We start from the raw sequence: 20,679 nt of genomic DNA, 5'->3' as shown, positions 1-20,679 counted from the left end.
AAACATCTTTTAAGCCTAAAAAAACCCCTTGTTATATTCACATCATATGCAACATAAATACTTTGTTCATAATAATTAATTCCCCTTTCCTCCAACCATGCAATCTCCAAACCGAAATACATTCCCTCTAAAATTATACTGTTTTTTCTAGTATGAACACATATTACATATAATCCCCATCTTAAAATAATTAGAAAACAATTATACTACATAATCTTTTCAAAAAACTCTTTTCCTTAATGATGTTAATATTATCAAAGAAATTTCAAATCCATAATTCTTTCTCCATAAATAAGTCTCTTAATAAATCCAGTAACTTTAATAGAAGTGAAGTTTTATATGGGTAAGATCTCTTGCCAAATAGTATGTCCATGTCTCAAACGGGTTCTCTTCTTCTGATAGTACTGTCCTTTCTTCCTATCTTAGAGTAATACTGTTAATGTTAAAGTTAACGTTGTCTTTCAAATTCCCACTCCATAGATTTTCTCCATATGTATCTCTAAATATCAATGTCACACCTAGAAGGTATCCAGTATATGATGACTTATTCTATTAGACAGTTCCTATACAGTATTTTCTACAAAGCTCTTCTATTCCATAGCGATATTAATGTCTAGATCTCCACGATGTAATAGCTTCTCAAATCCAAGATGGCGAATCACCTTCAAAACCGACACGTCATTTCCTCAAATATAAAGGGGAACAATTTCAACGAAACAAAAGCAATAGTCCAAATGAAAACCAAATCGGCTCTGATCTAAAATTCCATCTTTTTTACAGCCTTTAAAGCTCTTCAAAAAGAAGAGAAGATATTAGGCATTTCGCTGATTCATGCTGCCGCTGTTTGCCTCCCTTCATGAGCAGCCGCTGTGATCTATTTCCGGCTTTTCTAATTCCGATTGCAAAAAATTCTCCAACAGTCCATTTAGATTCTTTTAGCACTCCAAACTCACCAGCACACCGCTTAAGATTTCTTCACCTCACTAATGCTTAAACATTATTCCCTTCCCAGATGTTACAGGTCTTCTTCAATCTCCTGCGTTGCGTTGTCATCGACGGCTAGCACCGACGCAGGCATTGCAGCCTGGCCGACCTCGCACCACCGCCGGTGCGAGACCAGGCTGGTTCGCCTGGTGGGGGTTTGCCAACTCCCAACCGTGCCCCTGGTAGTGTCCCCTATGTCACCTCCCCTTCAGGTTTGTCAGAAGCAAAACCCCTGGATGGTGGGGATTCAGGGCTACCCTCCATGGAGTGAGGGCAGCCCCGTGTTGCCACGGCCCTTGACCCCGCCCCTCTCTGATCATGTCACTTTTTTTAATGCTGTTGTAACTTTGAACGTTCATTAAAGGAACTGTTGTAAATCGAGGACTATCTGTTTACAGGTTCCAACTATTCCCTCATGTAGGTATTTTGATTGCCATAAAAGAATATTTCCACTAAAAAGATATGTTAATTTTTTAATAAACAATAGAATTAGAAAATAAATTGAAACAAACTACTCCAGGACAATTAACTACTACTACAATCTTGGGTTCAGTTCTCAGCCCAACATCAATTACAAGGGTCACCCAGAAAGTAATGCACCACATTTTTTTTCTCAGCCTACAGTAATGGTATATACATTAGATATATATTATTTGAATTGTCAGGACTGTGTGCATAAATTTTGAGTTTATTCAGACAGATACCGTAGCTGCAGCAGTTTCGAAATGGCGTCTGTAAGTGATGTATATTACAAGCAGCGTGTAGTCATTGAATTTCTCACTGCAGAGAAAAAACTGTTGGGAACATTCACAAACGTTTGTGTACAGTTTATGGAGAATCTGCAGTTGACAGAAGTATGATTAGTCAGTGGGCACAGATGGTGAGGCCATTAGAAGACGGTTTGGCAGTGACCAGAACAAGGAGTGGTACTGACATGGCATACATGCCCTTGTGTCTTGCTGGAGGAAGGCCATAGAATGAGACGGAGATTATGTGGAAAAATAGGGAGTGTAGAAGAAACATCATTCTTTCTTGTGTATAAGTTTCATTGTGTTCAATAAATAATTGTTGAAGGAAAACAATGTGGCGTACTACTTTCTGGGTGACCCTCGTATTTTCCTTGTTGTTTTGTGATTTAAAGCTTTCCTTGTTTTTGAAGCTAGAAAGTGCACTTCCACTACTACAAAAGATGCAGATGCTTTTAATTTTAGGAAGTGTAAGCCGAATTTTAGAAACTGTGAATCAGAATCACGGATCTCGTTGCTATTTGACATATCAAAAAATGTCCTTTTTTTAATCATTATACTAATCTAATTCATTTCAGAGTGCTACCCAAATTTGCAAATGCTGAATGCTATCTTTCTGGTTAGCTTAAATTTACCCCAAAGCACTTCATTTTAATTGAGCTTATGGGCTCACCCAATAACATTACTAGAATCTACATAATTCAGTTTAATCAGAACTGGGGGAAAAAATCCCATCCATAGATTTCCACTGCCATAGTCCGTTCAGCTATTTCTACCTCAAAAAGGAATGTTTGATCTATAGACAAAAGTCCATCTGCTGCCTCCTTCAAGAAACTGCAAATGCTTCCAATCTTACTCAGGTATTTAGGTCTTCCTGATCAACGAAGTTGATTTTTCTGCAAAATATTAACTAGGTGAAGTAAAATTAAACTCTTAAAATAGCAGGAAATATTTCTCCCAACACCAATCAACATGGTCAGGATAGAGAACTGACACCTGAGGAATTCAAACACTTCAGACAAACTTGCAACATTGTACTTGAATGCAAGTTCCAATTTTGGACATAGGAGAAAAATTAAAAGACATTTAATTTAATATATGTTGATTTATATGTCTGCCCATCTTGCAGCTGTGACTGGGTAATTAACAATATACCAGAAACAATACAAAAACCAATACAGTGATCCCCCGATCATTGCGAGGGTTCCGTTCCAGGACCCCTCGCAATGATCAGTTTTTCGCGAAGTAGCGCTGCGGAAGTAAAAACACCATCTGCGCATGCGCAGATGGTGTTTTTACTTCCGCCGCAGCAGCGAGGAGCCGAAGATTGGGGTTTCCCCACCGCCCACGCAAACTCCTCGCTGCCGCTCGCCCACCCTTCGCCCGCCCACGCCGTTCGCTCGCGCCACTTCCCAGCTGAGTCCTGAAGCCAATTCGCTTCAGGACTCAGCTGGGAAGAGGCGCGAGCAAACGGCGTGGGCGGGCGAAGGGCGGGCGAGCGGCGGGCGAGCGGGCAGGCAGGCGGCAGACAAGCCGCTCGCTCGCGCCGCTTCCCAGCTGAGTCCTGAAGCCAATTCGCTTCAGGACTCAGCTGGGAAGCGGCGCGAGCGAACGGCGTGGGCGGGCGAGTGGCGGGCGAGTGGCGGGCGCGCGGGCGGCGGACAAGCCGTTTGCTCGCGGCGCGAGCGAACGGCGTGGGCGGGCAAAGGGCGGGCGAGCAGCAGCGAGGAGTTTGCGTGGGCGGTGGGGAAACTCCTCGCTGATGCCCGCCGCTCGCCCTCCCGCCAGCAAGAGGGGGAAGACCCAGGGAAGCTGCCCAGCAGCTGATCTGCCCGGCGCCATCTACGCATGCGTGGCCATAAAAAAAAGGGCGCGCATGCGCAGATGGTGTTTTTACTTCCGGGTTGAAAAATCGCGATTTAGCCCGTTCGCAATGATCGGGATCGCGATACCCGGGGGATCACTGTAGCTATAAAAGCCTACAATGGATTCTACAATAATTATAATAAACATTCAACAATAACATCTAGATGTTCAGTGTTTTGGAATCTCACATTGTGGGAACGGTATTTCTGAGGGTAAGCATTGTGACTAAAAAGGTCTGCTTCCAATGGATGACTGTGGATTAATTATGATTACCCTGACACCTATCAAAGTGCAACTAGGAAATTAACTTTTCTCAGGGCCACATTTTCTCAGAGTAGTGTTGTCCAAGGCTACATGGAGACAGCTAGCACATGCTGTCATTTTTTGTTAATTTTTGATATGTCTGAGGGAAGAGAATAAAGTATCAAAAAAATATTTTCAAAATCTTTTTGCCATGTGAACATTTGCAAGGGACAAACTGTAGTAAGAGAGACAAGGTGAGGTCAATCCTTGCCTCCCCATACATGACTCTATCCCACAAAATTGTGCTTATGGAACAACTACCGTATTTTTCGAAGTATTTAGTATTTACCTTAGTATTTGGGGAGGAAAATAGGGGAAAAAATCTGCTTACCAGGTATTCATCTGGCTAGCGTCCTTAGTCTGATCACCTTTAGCAGATTATTTTATCTCCTGGTTAAGGGCTTAAAAAAACCTTTATTCCGAAAGAGTAACAATGAAAGAGCTTGCAAGCCAGGAAAGGAACAGTCGGAGCAAGCAGAGCAATGGAAAAAACCCTGCAAAGACGTAGGGCTCGGAAAACATTCTTCTTTGCAGAGAGTTAATAATGAAAGAGCTTGCAAGCCAGCAAGAGCTGGGAATATTGTTAGCACCTGGTTAGAGCTGGAAAGAAACATTTGGAGCAAGTAAAAGCAATGAAAAAAAACCTCTGCAAAGACAGGGTTTGGAGAACATTCTTGGCAGAGAGCAATAATGAAAGAGCTTGCAAGCTGGTAAAAGCTGGTGACATTATTAGCACCTGGTTAGGGTTGGAAAGAAACATTTGGAGCAAATAGAGAATGGGGAAAAAAAATCAAAAACAGGGCTTGGAAAATATTCTTGGCAGAGAGTAACAATGAAAGAGCTTAAAAGCCGGTGAGACCTGGGAACATCGTTACCACCTGGTGAGGGCTGGAAAGAAACTTACTCGGAGCAAGTCAGAGCAATGAAAAAACACTTGCAAAGATTTAGGGCTTGGAAAACATTTTTCACAGAGAAAAACAATGAAAGAGCCTACAAGGTAAGAGCTGGGAAGATTGTTAGCAGCTAGTTAGGGGGGGGGGGGAGCTACATTCAGAGTATAAGACGCATCCTAATTACCAGCCCCTTTTAGGGAGGAAAAGGTGCATCTTATACACCGAAAAATATGGCACACTAATTTAAAAATGCTTTTATTGAGATCAACTATATTTTTAAAATATGATAAAGCAAAAAGTTTCTGAGTGGATCTGATGCTGGGAAAAAGATGTAGCTCTAGTTTATGTTGAATTATCCTGTTGAATTATCCTGTTATTTTCTTTCACTTAGACTTTAACAGTTGTTTTGCCATTCCATCATCAACCTTCATGCTTTATTTAGCACTAGCCAATTAGTCTTATCTATTTTATTTTATTCTGAAAGAAACATTGTATATTATAGGGTGTATTTTGTAAAAAGTATAGAAAAGAGAAAATGGAATTTTTACAGAACAAACGAAAATGACAATTATTTGAAAATACAATACTTGCCCAATATAAAATTATCTTTAAACATAATTCTAATTTTGACTTGAACCCCAAGCTGAAAATAATCCTTTATACATATGTGTACAAATTTAAATTAAGAAAATCAGGGAATTGAATTAAAAATAGAATCTCAATCAGTTAATCTTCTCCTATACAAATACTTATTCACTGTATTTCTTTATTTGCCACTTAATTATAACATTCAGGTTGGGCAAAGGGCAATAATGTAAAATGATTATTATATGAAGTTTATGTTTTATAAGAATATTTACAATTTATATATAAATGTTTCCATAAAACGAACCAGACTAGTGTTAGAATTATAAATCAGAGGACACTTTTTAAAGATACAGAAGGAATTCTAGCCAAATACAAATCAGATATGCAAAGAACATTAACAGCATGACAAAGTTGGAAGGGACCTTGGAGGTCTTCTAGTCCAAGCCTGTTCTAGTTTCCTGTTCCAAGCAGGAAACCCGCTACTATTTCAGACAAACGGCTGTTCATCTCCTTTTAAAATCCTCTAGTGATGGAGCACCCACAACTCTTGAAGGCAAGCCATAGCATTGGTTGATTGTTCTCCCTGTCAGGAAATTTCTCGTTAGTTCTAGATTGCTTCTTTCCTTGGTTAGTTTCCAACCACTGCTTCTTATCTTGCCTTGTACACCACAAGAAAACAGGTGGACCCTCTTCTTTGTAGCAGCATTTCAAATATTGGAACATTGCTATAATGTCACCCTAATGTCACTAAATTAAACATATCCAATTTCTGCAACTGTTCTTCACAGACTGGGACAACTCGCTGCAGCCAACTCACCAGGATCAACTTTTTTATTTTATTTTATTATTAAGAGTTGGAAGGGACCTTGTAGGTCATCTAGTCCAACCTCCTGCTGGGGCAGGAGACCCTATATCACACTAGTCCAATAGCAGTCCAGTCTTTTCTTGAAAGTCTCTAGTGTTGGAGTGTTCACCACCTCTGTAAGCAAGCTGTTCCACTGGCTGATCGCTCTCACCGTCAGAAAGTTCCTCCTTATTTCCAGGTTGAATCTCTCCTTGGACAGCTTCCAATTGTTGCTCCTTGTCTGGCTCTCTGGTGCTTTGGAAAAGTATTTGAAGACTGCTATCATGTCTCCCCTGGACCTCCTTTTTGCTAGACTATCCAGGCCCAGTTCTTGCAACCTTTCCTCTTATGTTTTTGTTTCTAGTCCCTTTATCATTCTGGTTGCTTTCTTCGGCACCTTTTCTACAGTGTCAATGTCTCTTTTGTAGTGTGGTGACCAAAACTGAATGCAGTACTCTAGGTGTGGCCTAACTAGGATATTATAGAGTGGTATTAGCACTCCCCTTGCCTTGGAGTATATTCCTCTGTTTATGCAGCTCAACATTGTGTTGGCTTTTTTTAGCCGCTGTTGCACATTATTGGCTCATGTTTAGTTTGTTGTCCACTAAGACGCCAAGATCTCTTTCACATTCACTGCTGTTGAGAGTGTTTTTGCCCAGTTTGTATGTATGTTTGGGGTTTTTCTTACCTAGTTGAAGTATCCTACTTTTCTCTGCATTGAACTTCATTTTGTTTGTTTGGGCCTATTGCACTAGTCTGTCTAGATCCCTCTTTATCTTGAACTTGTCTAGGGCACCTCTAGGGTTCTAGAGAACCTCAGTGGTTCTCAACCTGGGGGTCGGGACCCCTTTGGGGGTCGAATGACCATTTCACAGGGGTCGCCTAAGACCTTTAGAAAAGACAAATTTCCCATGGTGTTAGGAACTAAATCTTCTGTTCTGGTGCCTTGGAACATATTTTTACAATTGGACCAATCAGGTTTTTATAGTGGGGGTGTCCCTCTGACCTTCCTGTCAATCAGCTTAAAGCTCTGTTGGGAGAATTGGTGCCAGACTTATGGTTGGGGGGCACCACAACATGAGGAACTGTATTAAGGGGTCGCATTAGAAAGGTTGGGAACCACTGCTCTAGGGTGTTGGCCACTCCTGCCACGTCTGCAAATTTGATTAGTTCCCCTTCTACTCCCTCATCTAGGTCATTGATGAATATGTTAAAAAGTACTGGGCCTAGGACTGATCCTTGTGGTACCCCTTTACTGACCTCCCTCCATGTGGACATAGACCCATTTAGGACTACTTGTTAGGTTCAGTTAGTCAGCCAGTTGCCAATTTATTTATTATTTATTTTATTTATTACTTAGATTTGTATGCCGCCCCTCTCCGAAGACTTGCCATGGCCAATTCAGGCGGCCAGCTCACCATGGCCAATTTGTGGTGGTACAACTCATCACGGCCAATTTTCTGTGGGACAACTCACCATAACTAATTCACCCTGGGTCAACTCACTACAGGACAACTCAACAATTCAATTATTTAAAATAATTTAAAAATCATTTTTATTTTTATTTTTGCCATTCACATTTCATTTTGTTCCTCCTTTCACAGGTATTAATGTAACTCTTCTTCCATGACTAATTGTCCCATAGCAAGTTGATCACAGCGATTTGGCTGTGATCACTTGTCGCAGATCCCATTCTTCATATGTTTTAGCCTCAGCCCCCAATCATCTTGGTTGCTCATCTCTGCACTATTTCCAGAGCCTCTTTTTTATATTGTGATAACCAAAACTGGATGCAATATTCCAAGTGTGGTCTTCCCAAGGCCTTATAAGTGGTACTAACACTTCACGTAATCTTGATACTATCCCTCTGTTAATGCAGTCTAGGATTGCACAGTGCTGGCTCATTTTTAAGTGGTTGTCCACTAAAATTCCAAGATCCTTCTTGCTATTGAGCCAAATTTTGCCTAATCTGTACCTGTACATTTGTTTTTTCTTGCCAAAGGGTAAAATCTTACTTTTCTCTACATTGAATTTCATTGTATTAGACAGGGCCTAGTGTTCAAAATCTTCTGGAATGTTGGCTGCCAGTTTAGTGTTGTCTGCAAATTTGATGAATTCCCTTCTATTCTTTTATGAAGATATTGAAAAGTACTGGGCCTAAACATTTAAAATAGGAAACTTCTACTTAAATGCTACTAATGTATAATATAATACAAATCTTTTACATTCTTTTGTGAGCTCCTTCCTTCCTTCCTTCTTTTTCCTACCCTCTCTCCCTTTTTCTTTCTTTTACATTCTTCTTTTGCATATAATAAAATTCCTGAGATACTTTGTCAAACTATATACCACATTCACATATATGGCACCACAAATAAATTGTTTCTCATAGGGCATCTTTCCTACAAAAAGAAGTACTGCTTAGATTTCAGTGATTCCTACAATTATCACAGTAATTCACATGTGAGAAAATTATTAATCTCACATGTAATTCTTTAAATTGTGAGATACTGAATGATTTACATTGTGCTTAATACACAACTCTTGAGATTAAGCATATTTCTCTTACACTATTAACAACTGTTAAAAGAAATTTTCTGATTCACAATTTTGCAGTGCAATAACTAATTTCTAACAAGCCTCAAAAATTGGGATGTTCAAAGTGTGATTTTGAAAAGGCCAGAAAGAAAGTATTAGAATCAAAGGAAATTAATTTTCAACTTTTTAGAATATACATTTTTGTTTGACATTTCTTTAGATGCCGAAATTCTTTCCCTTAATGAAAACTATTTTTAATTTTCTGTTTTACAGAGTATATTGCAGCGGTCCCCAAACTACGGCCTGCGGGCCGGTTGCGGCCCAATGAGGTCTTTTAACCGGCCCACGGCAACTCACAAGATTTTACTGGTCGATAAAATAAGCTCCCAAATCTCTTGTCCACTCACCGCGGTCGGCTGCTGAGCGAGGAGAAGGTGGAGAGGCAAGGGGACGGGGAGGAAAGCGGGCCTGCAATTGGCCCATTCCTTTGCTGCCTTTAGGGAGAGAAACTGTTGCTGCCCTATGGCAGAGCAGCAACAGTTCCTCTCCCTAAAGGCGAGAAAGAAATTGGCCAATTGCAGGCCCGCTTTCCTCCCCGCCCCCTTGCCTCTCCACCTCCTCCTCCGCGGTGAGTGGACGCGAAATTCATGAAAAGGTGATTGGCAATTGAAAAACTGTCCACTGAAAGTCACAGCTAAGTGCACCATGGCTAAGTGTGTGTGGGGGGGGAGGCGGCTGCTTGAAAACCCCTGACCTCCATCACCTGCCCCCCACGGCACAAGGTGAGCACACCTCGCCGCTGACACAGGCGGCGGGGACTGCCCTGTCCCCCTGCGCAAAACTACGCAGCCCCAGATCGCTCGCTTCTCCAGCCAGCAAAGCCGACTGCCTGGCTTTGCTGGCTGATGCAGGAAAGCGTCGCATTTAAAAAGCACTCCACTTTCCCGGGCAGCCGGCTTTGCTGGCCGTAGAAGTGAGCAATCTGGGACTGCGGCGCCGTGGTGGCCTTCAAGCGCGGCCCTTCGCGGCGCCCCACCACCCGTTCCTGCAGGAAGAAATCGGGCGCTTTACCGGGAGGTGGAGGCGGCGTGGGGCCGGATGCTGGGTGCCGGGGAGGGTGAAGGAGTGGACGCGCCTCTCAGCTGCAGAGCCGAACGGGGGTGAAGGCAGGCGCTGGGGCCATGCGGGGCCGCTCATCCAGGGGGGCATGGACCGGCAAGCCGCCCTCCGCTCGCTCTCTTTCTCTCTCATGCACCACGCCGGCAGCAGAGAGAGAAAGAGAGAGGTAGAGATCGGGTGTGTTACTGGGTGGTGGAGGCGGTGTGGGGCCAGACGCTGGGTGCCAGGGACGCAGGGGGAGGGCGAAGGGGTGGATGTGGCTGCTGCCTCTCAGCTGCAGAGCCGAACGGGGGCGGAGATCAGCGGCGGAGTCCGGCGCTGGGGCCATGCGGGGCCGCTCATCCAGGCGGGCGTGGACCAGCAAGCCGCCCTCCGCTCTCTCTCTTTCTCTCTCATACACCATGCCAGCAACAGAGAGAAAGAGAGAGAGAAAAAAAGAAGGGAGAGAGAAAGAGAGAGAAAGAAAGAGAGAGAAAGGAAGAGGAGAGATAGAAAGGGGGAGAGAGAAAGAGAGTGAGAGGAGAGATAAGAGAGAGAAAGAAAGAGAGGGACAGAGAGAAAGAGGGACAGAGAGAAAGAAAGAGAGGGACAGAGAGAAAGAAACAGAGGGACAGAAAGAAAGAGGGACAGAGAGAGAGAAAGAAAGAGAGGGACAGAGAGAAAGAGAGGGACAGAGAGAAAGAGAGGGACAGAGAGAAAGAAAGAGAGGGACAGAGAGAAAGAAAGAGGGACAGAGAGAAAGAAAGAGAAGAACAGAGAGAAAGAAAGAGAGGGACAGAGAAAGGGAGAGAGAGAAAGAGAAAGAAAGGTAGAGAGAAAGAGGGAGAGATAGAAAGAGAGTGAGTGAGAGAAAGAGAAGAGAGAGAGAAAGAAAGAGAGAGGGGGAGAGAAAGAGGGAAAGATAGAGAGGGAGAGAGAAAGGAAGAAGAGAGATAGAAAGGGAGAGAGAGAGAGAGGAGAGAGAGAGGAGACAGAGAGAGGGAGAGAGAAAGAGGGAGAGATACAAAGAGAGTGAGTGAGAGAAAGAGAAGAGAGAGAAAGAAAGAGAGAGAGAGAGAGAGAAAGAGAGGACAGAGAGAGAGAGAGAACTAGAAAGACAGAAGGACAGAGAGAAAGGGAGAGAGAGAGAGAAAGAGGAAGAATAAATATTAAATATTGTATTTGTTCCCATTTTGTTTTTTACTTTAAATAATAAGGTATGTACAGTGTGCATAGGGATTTGTTCACACGTTTTTTTAATAGTCCGGCCCTCCAACAGTCTGATGGACAGTGAACTGGACCCCTGTGTAAAAAGTTTGGGGACCCCTGGTATATTGCTTCTGGGCAAATAAGTGGAGATAAGTGTTCCTAAGAAATGGCTTCATTTCCCATTCTATTTACACTGTAAACATATTTCCCATCCTTAGTGACAGCTTCATCTCTATGTGCATGAATAGAATCAATGCAGGATAGAAGAAAGTGATAATTAATCTACATCGTCACTTTTGTTGTATATTTAACATAAGGATATACGTAGTTGTTAAAGGAAAAACATTGATAATAATGGCCTTCAACTTGTTTTTAAGGAAGTGATAATGAAATTAAGAGAAATAAATAAATCTGTCAGCTCCCTTAGTCAGCATTCCAGATTAAACAGAAATGTGGACTTAACATATCCGTTATGGTGAATAAGAACTGATCAAGGGTCAGACTCACCATGCAGAGTAACAAGTCAAGGAAGCTGTCTCTCATCTTTGCACGTTACATCAGCTAATATTTTGGAATCCATCTCTCCCCACATGGCAGCATTCTCTGTTCTCGGGTGCCATCTGTATAATCTCCTTCTTCTGCTGCCACCTACCAGTTTTATTATTCTGTTGCAGCACAAGGGCATATAGAAGAAGTTCTTGTTCAGCTTACAGAAAAACCATACAATGGGGGTCCTTTAAAGGCATGAAGCTCACTACAATCTTTCCTCCCATACCTCCCATCTCCTTCAGAAAAATATTGAACAGAAGATCAAAATAATAAACTTTGAAAGTATCCTTACAGATGAATACTACATGCCAGATTAAAAATACAAATGCCACCAGATGCTTCTGTTATGTTACCATCACATTTCGACACAAAATATTTTCTGTTGCATTAAGCACACCTAGTTATTACTTTCCTCTTTCATAGTACCCTATTTCATTTTCCAAGTATATTTCTAAGCAAACTCTGCAATTTATAAACTTAATACATTAAAAAGTAAAATAGCATTTCCTGAAAGCTGTAACTCTGGGTAGTGCCAAATGTCTTCCTTATTGGATTGCCCTTTTAGTGTAAAATGAAAATTTAATTTTGTTGAACAGCATAAAAAGCATCCTATTGTTTTAACATTACTTTTCCTCTTCTCCCCCTAATTCCAGCAACTGCTAATTTGCATGAGCGTTGACAATTATAAGGAACAATTTGCAGTATGATCCTTTTTCTTGTTTAGATTTTTCAAGTCACAAAAGTTGCAATAGGAATCAGATTGTGTCAAAAAGCCTAAAAAATGGCAAGAGAAGGAAAAAAAGTCTGTTGAACAGCATTATGCAATGCCTCTGCATCAAAAATAACAGGGAAGAAAATTTTATGACTTGCAGAGCAGCCATTTTTGTTTCAAATTTATTTATTTATTAATTTTTGTTTCAAATAAATTTGCAAAAAAGTTAGCTATGTCTGAGAGAGATTAACTATTCATGAAAAATAGAAGTTACAGAAATAGCAGAATAACGGTAAGTCATCCACATAAAAAAATACTGTATTTTAATCTATTTTAGCAGAATATACCAGCACTTTTAAATTTAAAAGACATATTTCTATAAGGTTAACCTGAGAAAAAAATTTTTTTTTTCTTGTAATAAGACATGTGTGAGTTCTCATACAAAATCATTTCGGGGATGTTCATCTGGAACATTTTATTCTTTCATATTAGCCATTATTTCTACCACTGGTTGTGTCACTGCTGTCACATGTTTATGCACATATTTGAATATTAAATCAAAAGTAAAATATTAAGAAGTTATTCAGATTGTTCATTATTACCAATAAATAGCAATATACTGAGCAACCCATATGGAAAATTCCTGAAATAAAATCCCCCTCTGAATTTTTGCAAGTATGCAATGCCCCCCACCCAAGCCCGGATATAAGAAACAGAAAATTATATAAACCTTTTACTCCTATTTTCCGTACCTGTTAATTGATGGCGATTAGTTTTGTGCTGACTGTGCCCCTGGAAAGCATCAAAGCCCTGTAAAACTTAAGCCAAGAACGTATATTGGGGGAAGGGGCAGCAAGAAGAGGTAGGTACATGGGAAGATCGAGATGGCAGAATCTGTGAAGTTACATACCATACCATCCCTTCTTTCTGTCACTGCACACTGCTTAAATTTTCTCTTGCTGTGATCCTACTTGAACACATGGATCACAATGAGTTTTAAAGTTTAATTCTGCTAAATATAGACAAAATGAAGAACAAGAAAAGAAATGCCATTTGCTTCCTAAAACTCATTCTTTTTTAACAATAATCATATTATGACTGAGGAAGAGAAAAAAGGAAAGCAGTGTTAGCTAATATGGGATGATCAAGAGCTGAAAGTTACCTGCCAAGGGGTTGGTATTGGATGCCACGGGCTGCTGCGTTTATTGTTTTACCACAGGGGGGGGAAGTTTAGGGAGGAACATTCTCAAGGATTTTCACAAGCGCTCTCTCTCTCTCGCTCTCTCTCTCTCTTGTCACCAGAAAGGGGAGAAGGGAAGTTTTTCTCTGCATTGTTTGACTTTTTTGCCTCCTGAAAAGTTTTGCAAAGAACAGTAAGAAAGTGTGAATTGTTAGAACATTCAGAAAAAAGTAGTATGCACTACACAATGGTTCCTTAAGTGTTACAAATTCCCACCCCAAAACATCAAGTTATTGACAATGCATTAAACAAATAAAAGTCATTCAACTGAAAACTGTAACCTGAGAGATACAGAAATTGCCAATGATAGTCAAAACCATCATTAGAACATCCCAAAACTCACCCTCCAATATCAAGACTCTCAATATATATTAAAAAGAAAAAGAAAACAAAAAGATAACCTTTTGTCATAAATTCTATAATACTTTATAAATTCCTAGAACAGTGAAATTAAAAATGAAAGAGACAGTAGCAGCAGAGGTTACCTGTCTGAGCACCTACAATTCCATAGAGAGAACAGGAGTGGGTCGTGAGTCTCACACCAGCCAAATAGCTCATAAACCTTCTCAAAAAGAGTGAGCCATGAGAAAGAATTGTACATGTTGATACATCTTACATAGCTTAAACCCTTATACATTTAACCAACTTGAGCTCTGCTTTTATTAAATGGGAGGATATGAAGCTTAAAACAGTATTAATCAAGTCTGGTATATGTCCAAGTCTGGAATATGTCTAAAACTGTCTTTTATTTTATTTTTCCAATTTTCATAGGTTCAAAACATTTTTCTTGGCATATCTTCTAAGGTAAATTGCTGAACAAAGTCAGTGTAGTTTGATCCAACAGGTTGAAAGTTTGGTGGAACACAACAACAAAAATAGTCCACAAATATGCTGTCCTCCCAACATCTGTTATTAATGCTCTACCAAAGTGATCCAGAATGAGAATTTTCATCAACAGTATAAAATCTGAGAAGATACAAAGCTACAAATACAACCTGTAATTCTATACAGTAGAAAAGGTATAAACATTGCATCTGTAAAATAAAAGCACAAAGAAAACATACAATACTCATTAAACTCCATCATCATCATCATCAAACCCACAAGCTTGGTTCCATTTGAATGCTGACATTCATTACAGCTTCTATTTCCCCAATTGTTCAATTCTGCTTTACTAATTGTTCGTTTCAAATTATGATACATAATGTTGATATTCTTAATATACTGGTCTGTATTTTTTCCCAGCAAAGTGTGGTGTGTACCACTACTCTCTACAGAACTTAAACTCTAGTTATTAGAAATTAAATTCATTTTCTTTAGCAATAGTAATGTTTTTAAAACTCTTTTTACATTTTTTTAAAAAAATTACATTATGTAAGGCGAGAATGTACCACCCCATTTTTTTCAAGTATAGAATTTCCTATGTGATTTTAACATGCAATGCCAGCTTCTATTTCAACAATGTATTAGACTTTTCTTTGCCCAAACACTATTCAGTCTCTTTTCCATCTTTCCAATACAACCACAACACACATGTGGCCATCACATGGCAAACACACAAACCAAAGTATAAAATCCCTTAATGTGTTCATTGTGTATGATTCAGAACATAGTGTATGTCATTCCATTGCATTTATAGTGGTGTAAATTGGGTCTATACATTTTGAAAAAAAATCATGTGAAAAACATTTGTCACAAACTGTTTTTTTCAAACAGTGGAGAAACTCAAATAGCCCAAATCAGAAAGAGTTGTAAAGCTTCTTCTGGCATCAACTTTGTTTCCTGTGAATGTTGCAATATTTTTCTGCTAGTTAACAAAGGTAAATTCTTTGCTCTTGTTTCTGAAAGATGTGCAATCTTTTAAAGAAACCTGTATTTTAGAAGGCACATGTCTAGTTAACAAAGGGGTGAAGGGCCACAAAGCAGAAGGAAAGAAAGCTAATTTGGGTTTTTCTTTTTTGAGTTTTTTAAAAACAGAAACCTTTGTATTTTCTTCAACCTACACATACTAAATATTGTTTCTGCTTCATCAGCTAATGCCAACAATCATCCTTCTATTTTGCTTTTAACAATAACATTTAATTCTACAAAAATGTTATTACTGCATTTTAAAAATCTATACAAAGAGGCATGATCAACCTTCATGAAAACTAATATTTTTCTATTTATTCCTAGTGTCTCTGAAAAGTGTTTACAGGTGGCATTTAATACTGAAATGAAAGTTAAAACAGCTGAGTGGTGAAATTGGTCAGTAGAATGAAGCTCTGAGTCTTCTAGGATAAATGGTTGTTCTGAAGCACTGAGACAAAACAACTCTGCACACAAAAGCTGCCCATCCTCCAAAACCCTTTCATAAGCCAACTTGCTGTTATAAATATTTTACTGTGTCATGTTGTGGATGGCTGTTTTTAAAGTAACAGGATTTTATTTACATTTTTCTATAGTTTCAATATTGTATATACCCAAAGTAAATAAATGAGTGAGAAATGGGTGAGGAGGAGGAAGATGAGGCCATTAAAACAGACCCAAAGCTGTTGTTTTGATTATTTTATCAAATTTAATAAGAAAATGCACAGCCAGAAATATCAGGGATGGATTGGGAGAGGAGATCATCAGGCATTCTGGAAAAAAGACTGACGAACTGGACAGACAAAAATTAATGACAAAAACAAAGCAAAATACAGACACATACAAAGGGGCCTGAGATCCACACACTGGCGGCCTTAAATCATATTCCCATTCTGGCTGGGCCTTACTGGTAAAGTGTTTCCCAAAACCAAAACCTGCTTGTTTCTTTCAGGATTTATCCTTTGTAAATCAGGCCACTTTAGATTTTAATGCCTTCTATCAATAATAGTGACACATTCAATTTACAAAATGTAATTTTGAAATTTGCAACCATTTCGACCCTCCTCCACACCCCTCCCATATTTTCTAGGCATTAGATGTTTTTTGTATAAGTTTGTTACTATTAATGCTGATGTTGAGGAGTACCAGTATTTTTCAAATTGGGTCCCTGTTAAAGATGTAGGCATAGAGAAGGAAGTGTTGGACGAGCATGTATTAAAAATGAAACATTAACACAGCATATATCTTGCAAAAAGGACTAAAACACTAACAAATACAAGTCAATGCACATTTGTTTTAAACTAGTGTTATTCTTTTTCACATTGGTTTAAACATTATTTTGTACACCAAAAGTTAACAGTGCTGTTTATCTCAGTTCTTGTGCAAAAGAAAACATGCCGCTTCTGCCATCAATGGCACGAACTGAATTTTACACACAGCTTCTTCCCATCCTAACATAAAGCAAGGTTTTAAAATTATTTTTAAAATCCAGATACATTTATTCTCCCAAGGAAATGAATTTGATTTTAAATCTAAGCATGTGGACATCTGTTAACACAGAAATGGCAGAAGTTGCAGGTTTATTTCAAAAGCTCATGCTGAAGTAATCAATGTTGCACCCGGTAAAACTACTTATGGGCTAAAATTTAATTGTAGACTGTTGCCAGGGATACAATTTTACAGATCTTATTGATAATAGATAGAAATGCTGATATTTAGAACCTTTGAATGAAATAGAAAATGGCTGTTCTAATTCCTCTCCACTCCTATAGGACATGAATCAAAAGGCATATAATAACTGATAGGAATGAGCTCCAATGAGGTGAGGGGATGGTTGGTAAAGTATTGTAGTTCACAGGTGCTTTCGGAGCATTAACTTCAAATTACAAAAAAACATAAATGAAGATGAAACATTTTCATGAGTTCAAAGATCGCAATGGCATCCCTATCAAAAACAGTTCTTATCCAGTTATTTTTCTCCATTTCCCAATGCAGAGTATTAACAAAGTATTATCAAAGGAAAAATAGTTGTTAAAAATAACAACTAAACATATGTTCTGTAAGATTAATAGGAAAGCAGCATTCACAGAACATGCATGTTTTGATTCTGAGCGCCAAGTTAAAACCCTCACCTCACCTCTATAAGCTGCTTCCAATAAACAGCACTACAAGTTGGTTGTATTTTTTTAAAAAAAATTACAAGAAAGTTGGTCATAGTTATTTACATGTGGCATCACTCCACTAGGAGCTTAATCTCATTGGCTATTAGCTGGTTCATATTGAATATCCCCCCCGGGAGCTTGGTGAGCAACTCTCTCTCTGTGGTTTCAGGGTCGCTGTCGACAGAGCTGGAGCTAGCACTCATATTGTCGACAGTGGCACTAGCTGGAGGTCCCAGCTCTGGCTCGCTAGTCTCGCTAGCCGTGGATACCACAGAGAGCAAGGACATGCGTCGTGTCAAGCGACCGGGAGGAAGCAGTGAAACGGCATAGTCCGCTATGATACCAGCTACATTTAGATTGCAAGCCTTGTCAAAGGCAATGAAACCTACATTTGCATTGGCCTCACAGACGCAGAACGAACCATCATCCTTCATTAGGAGGTCGATGCCACAGATATCCATCCCCAAGATGTTAGAAACTTGGACTGCCAGTTGTTTCCCTTGTTCACTGAGTGAGCACATCATACCTATACCACCTAGTAACAGGAAGAAAGCTAAATCAGGGTACAATAGTATTCCAACTCAAATGATCATCAATAAACCTACATGAGCCACAGAGAGTACTATGATATTTTAATGCTTATTGAGGCTAGCTTTTAAGAAATTTTGTGATAAGGAATCTAATTGCTAGTGTTAAAACTAAATGTGTTCTAGAAAAACTTTGATAGGTGAATAAGAAGATAACTAATAGAGGCTGATATATCATCTTTATCTTTATTTTCAATCATACCATTTATTTAACTAATTCACAACTTACCTGTTTGACCATGCATTTCTTCCAGGGGCAGATTGCTGTTACCAATCGCTACCGGTTTGGGTTATCTCACGTGCGCGCATGTGCATGAAGCAAAAACACACCATAATCTCACAATGGAATGTGCACACGTGCGAGAGTTTGGCAATTTTTTGCTTTCACGCATGCCCGGAAACAAAACCCCCCCCACAAAAATCTCACACCAAAATCTCATTCTGCACATGGATATGAAGCAAAACTACGAAAAATTAAAGAAAAAAGATGGCGGCGCCCGAAGTCATGTGCAAACTGTGCAATCTGGCAGCCGCTACTAGTGCGCAGCCACCTACCGCACCAGTAGCAACCCATCCATGATTTCTTCCCCACTCTCATCTTAAAGAGATGAAATAAAGGATTGAATGAAATTAAATAGGAATATAGAACAATTATGAAAGCTGTTGAAATAGTATTAACCTTGGAAACAAGGCCCACAGAGGAGAATTGATCCAGAATATGGGCCATTTTAGAGTGTTAATTCCCAGATAGAAGAAATGAGTAACCAATACTACTACAAGGATAGTATACACCCTTATATTTGCCTCACCTCATGGCAGCACCTCCACCAGCCCCATCCAGCAGAAACTTGCATGGCCATTGGCTCACTTCTGCTTACTCACAGCCGCAATGGAGCAGGAGGCTCAATGATTTGTTAGTGCCGTGGCCATGAGGCGAGGTGGTGAGGGTGCTGCTGCTACATGTGCTCCGCATCAGCCTACCTTAGGGCCACCGCAGCCAGGCCATTCATGCCCCAACACTTGCCTTGCCTTGCAGCCACGGCACCAACACATCTCTTGGCCTTCTGGTCCGTAGTGGCTGCAAGCAGAAGTGGCCAGTGGCCATGCGGCTATGGCTGCAGATGGCCGCAAAGAGGTGTCAGGGCATGGGTGGCCTGACTGGTACTTATACAAAATCTCATGATCAGGATAGAGAAAGTTAAAATCTTTGTAAGACCTAGTGATTGATTTAATATTATGGGATGTGGGTATTAAAAAGGTTCTGATTATATCATGTGAAATTGCATGATGTTGACCCAGCACATAAAATACTCCTGCTACTTCTTAACTGTAGTAAATGATTGGGAGAATGAGCCAAAGGAAACTGCACAAATAATGTAAATGTAAAGGGAATCTATTCAAATACAAAGGTACCTCGTCTTACAAACTTAATTCGTTCCGTGACTAAGTTCGTAAGTTGTAAGACGAAGCAATTTTCCCCCTAGGAATCAATGTGAAAGCAAATAATGGGTGCAAAACCATTAGGAAAATCCAAAACTTTAAGGCTTTATTTTAAAAAAAAGCTACTGCAGGGCTGACGAAGCTAAGGCGAATGGAGTGCAGGGAGGGACAGTGAGAGGTGGCAGTCCCAATGAAGCAAGGTGAAAAGAGCCTCTCTTGAGCTCCATGAATCTTTGCCTCCCGTTTCTGTCCGCCCCACTGTGCTCACTTCCCCCATACCTTTCTCCTCTCTTGAGCTCCATGAGTCCCCACCTCCCATTTTTGTCCATCCCACTGTGCTCATTTCCCCCACACCTCTCTTGAGCTCCATGAGTCTTTGCCTCCCGTTTCTGTTCACTCCACTGTGCTCATTTCCCCCACACCTTTCTCCTCTCTTGAGCTCCATGCATCTTTTCCTCCTGTTTCTGTCCACCCCACTTTTCTTATTTCCCCCACACTTTTCTCCTCTCTTGAGCTCCATGAGTCCGTGCCTCCCATTTGTCTGGGCGCTGGGACAGACTTATCCCTTTCCCCAGTGCCCAGAGAACGCAAAACGCTCCCTTGATTCCAGGCTGCCCAGATCGAAGGGAGGGCTTCTTTTCTCTGGGTCACTGGGAAAGACTTCTTCCCTCCTTGACAGCCCCACTTTGGCTTCTGCTCTCCTTGACAGCCCTGCTGCCTCATTCTCCTTTTCCTCCCTCTTCTTTGTTTCTCCTTCTCATCCTCCTTTCTTCCTCCTCCTTCTCCTCTTTCTTTCCTCCTCTTCCTCCCCCTCGGCCTCCTCCTTCCTTTCTCTTCCTCCTCCACCAGCATCCAAACGACTGCTCCCCTCTTCCTGTCCCTCCGCTGCCCCCCCCCAGGTTGCTCACTCGTTCGCTGGCATACAGGGCTGGGAAGGCGATCGCTCTTCCCCGGCTGTGTCTTCTGGAGCACCGTAGGACAGCGCTGGCATAGCTTGGGGAAGGAAGGAAGGAAGGAAGGAAGGAAGGAAGGAAGGAAGGAAGGAAGGGGATTTAGGAAGGGTGGAGGGGTTAGT

The 20,679-nt window shown here is 40.7% G+C and overlaps 1 protein-coding gene across 6 annotated transcripts in view; it reads right to left on the bottom strand.

The window, feature by feature from the left end:
• The window catches only part of RIMKLB (ribosomal modification protein rimK like family member B), a 116,895-nt gene that overhangs the window by 13,057 nt on the left and 83,159 nt on the right, over positions 1–20,679 (bottom strand). For 3 of the 6 annotated variants that reach the window (XR_011558188.1, XR_011558190.1, XR_011558189.1), the window contains exons 7-9: positions 17,967–18,112; positions 13,490–13,678; positions 11,574–11,731 (exon numbers count right to left, since the gene is read on the bottom strand). Coding sequence is in view for 2 of the 6 variants with exons in the window: in XM_070741751.1 (XP_070597852.1) it covers positions 17,649–18,112 (464 nt within the window). In the remaining 4 variants the exon portion in view is untranslated. Of the gene's footprint in view, positions 1–11,573; positions 11,732–13,489; positions 13,679–15,515; positions 18,113–20,679 lie in introns of those variants that run through there. The other 3 variants (XM_070741751.1, XM_070741752.1, XR_011558191.1) reach the window with 2 other exon arrangements.

The sequence above is a fragment of the Erythrolamprus reginae genome, chromosome 2 (assembly GCF_031021105.1).
Source record: "Erythrolamprus reginae isolate rEryReg1 chromosome 2, rEryReg1.hap1, whole genome shotgun sequence".
In the NCBI taxonomy this organism is placed as follows: Eukaryota; Metazoa; Chordata; class Lepidosauria; order Squamata; family Dipsadidae; genus Erythrolamprus; species Erythrolamprus reginae.
The sequence above is the reverse complement of the archived record's forward strand: the minus strand, read 5'-3'. Positions and strand labels throughout refer to the sequence as shown.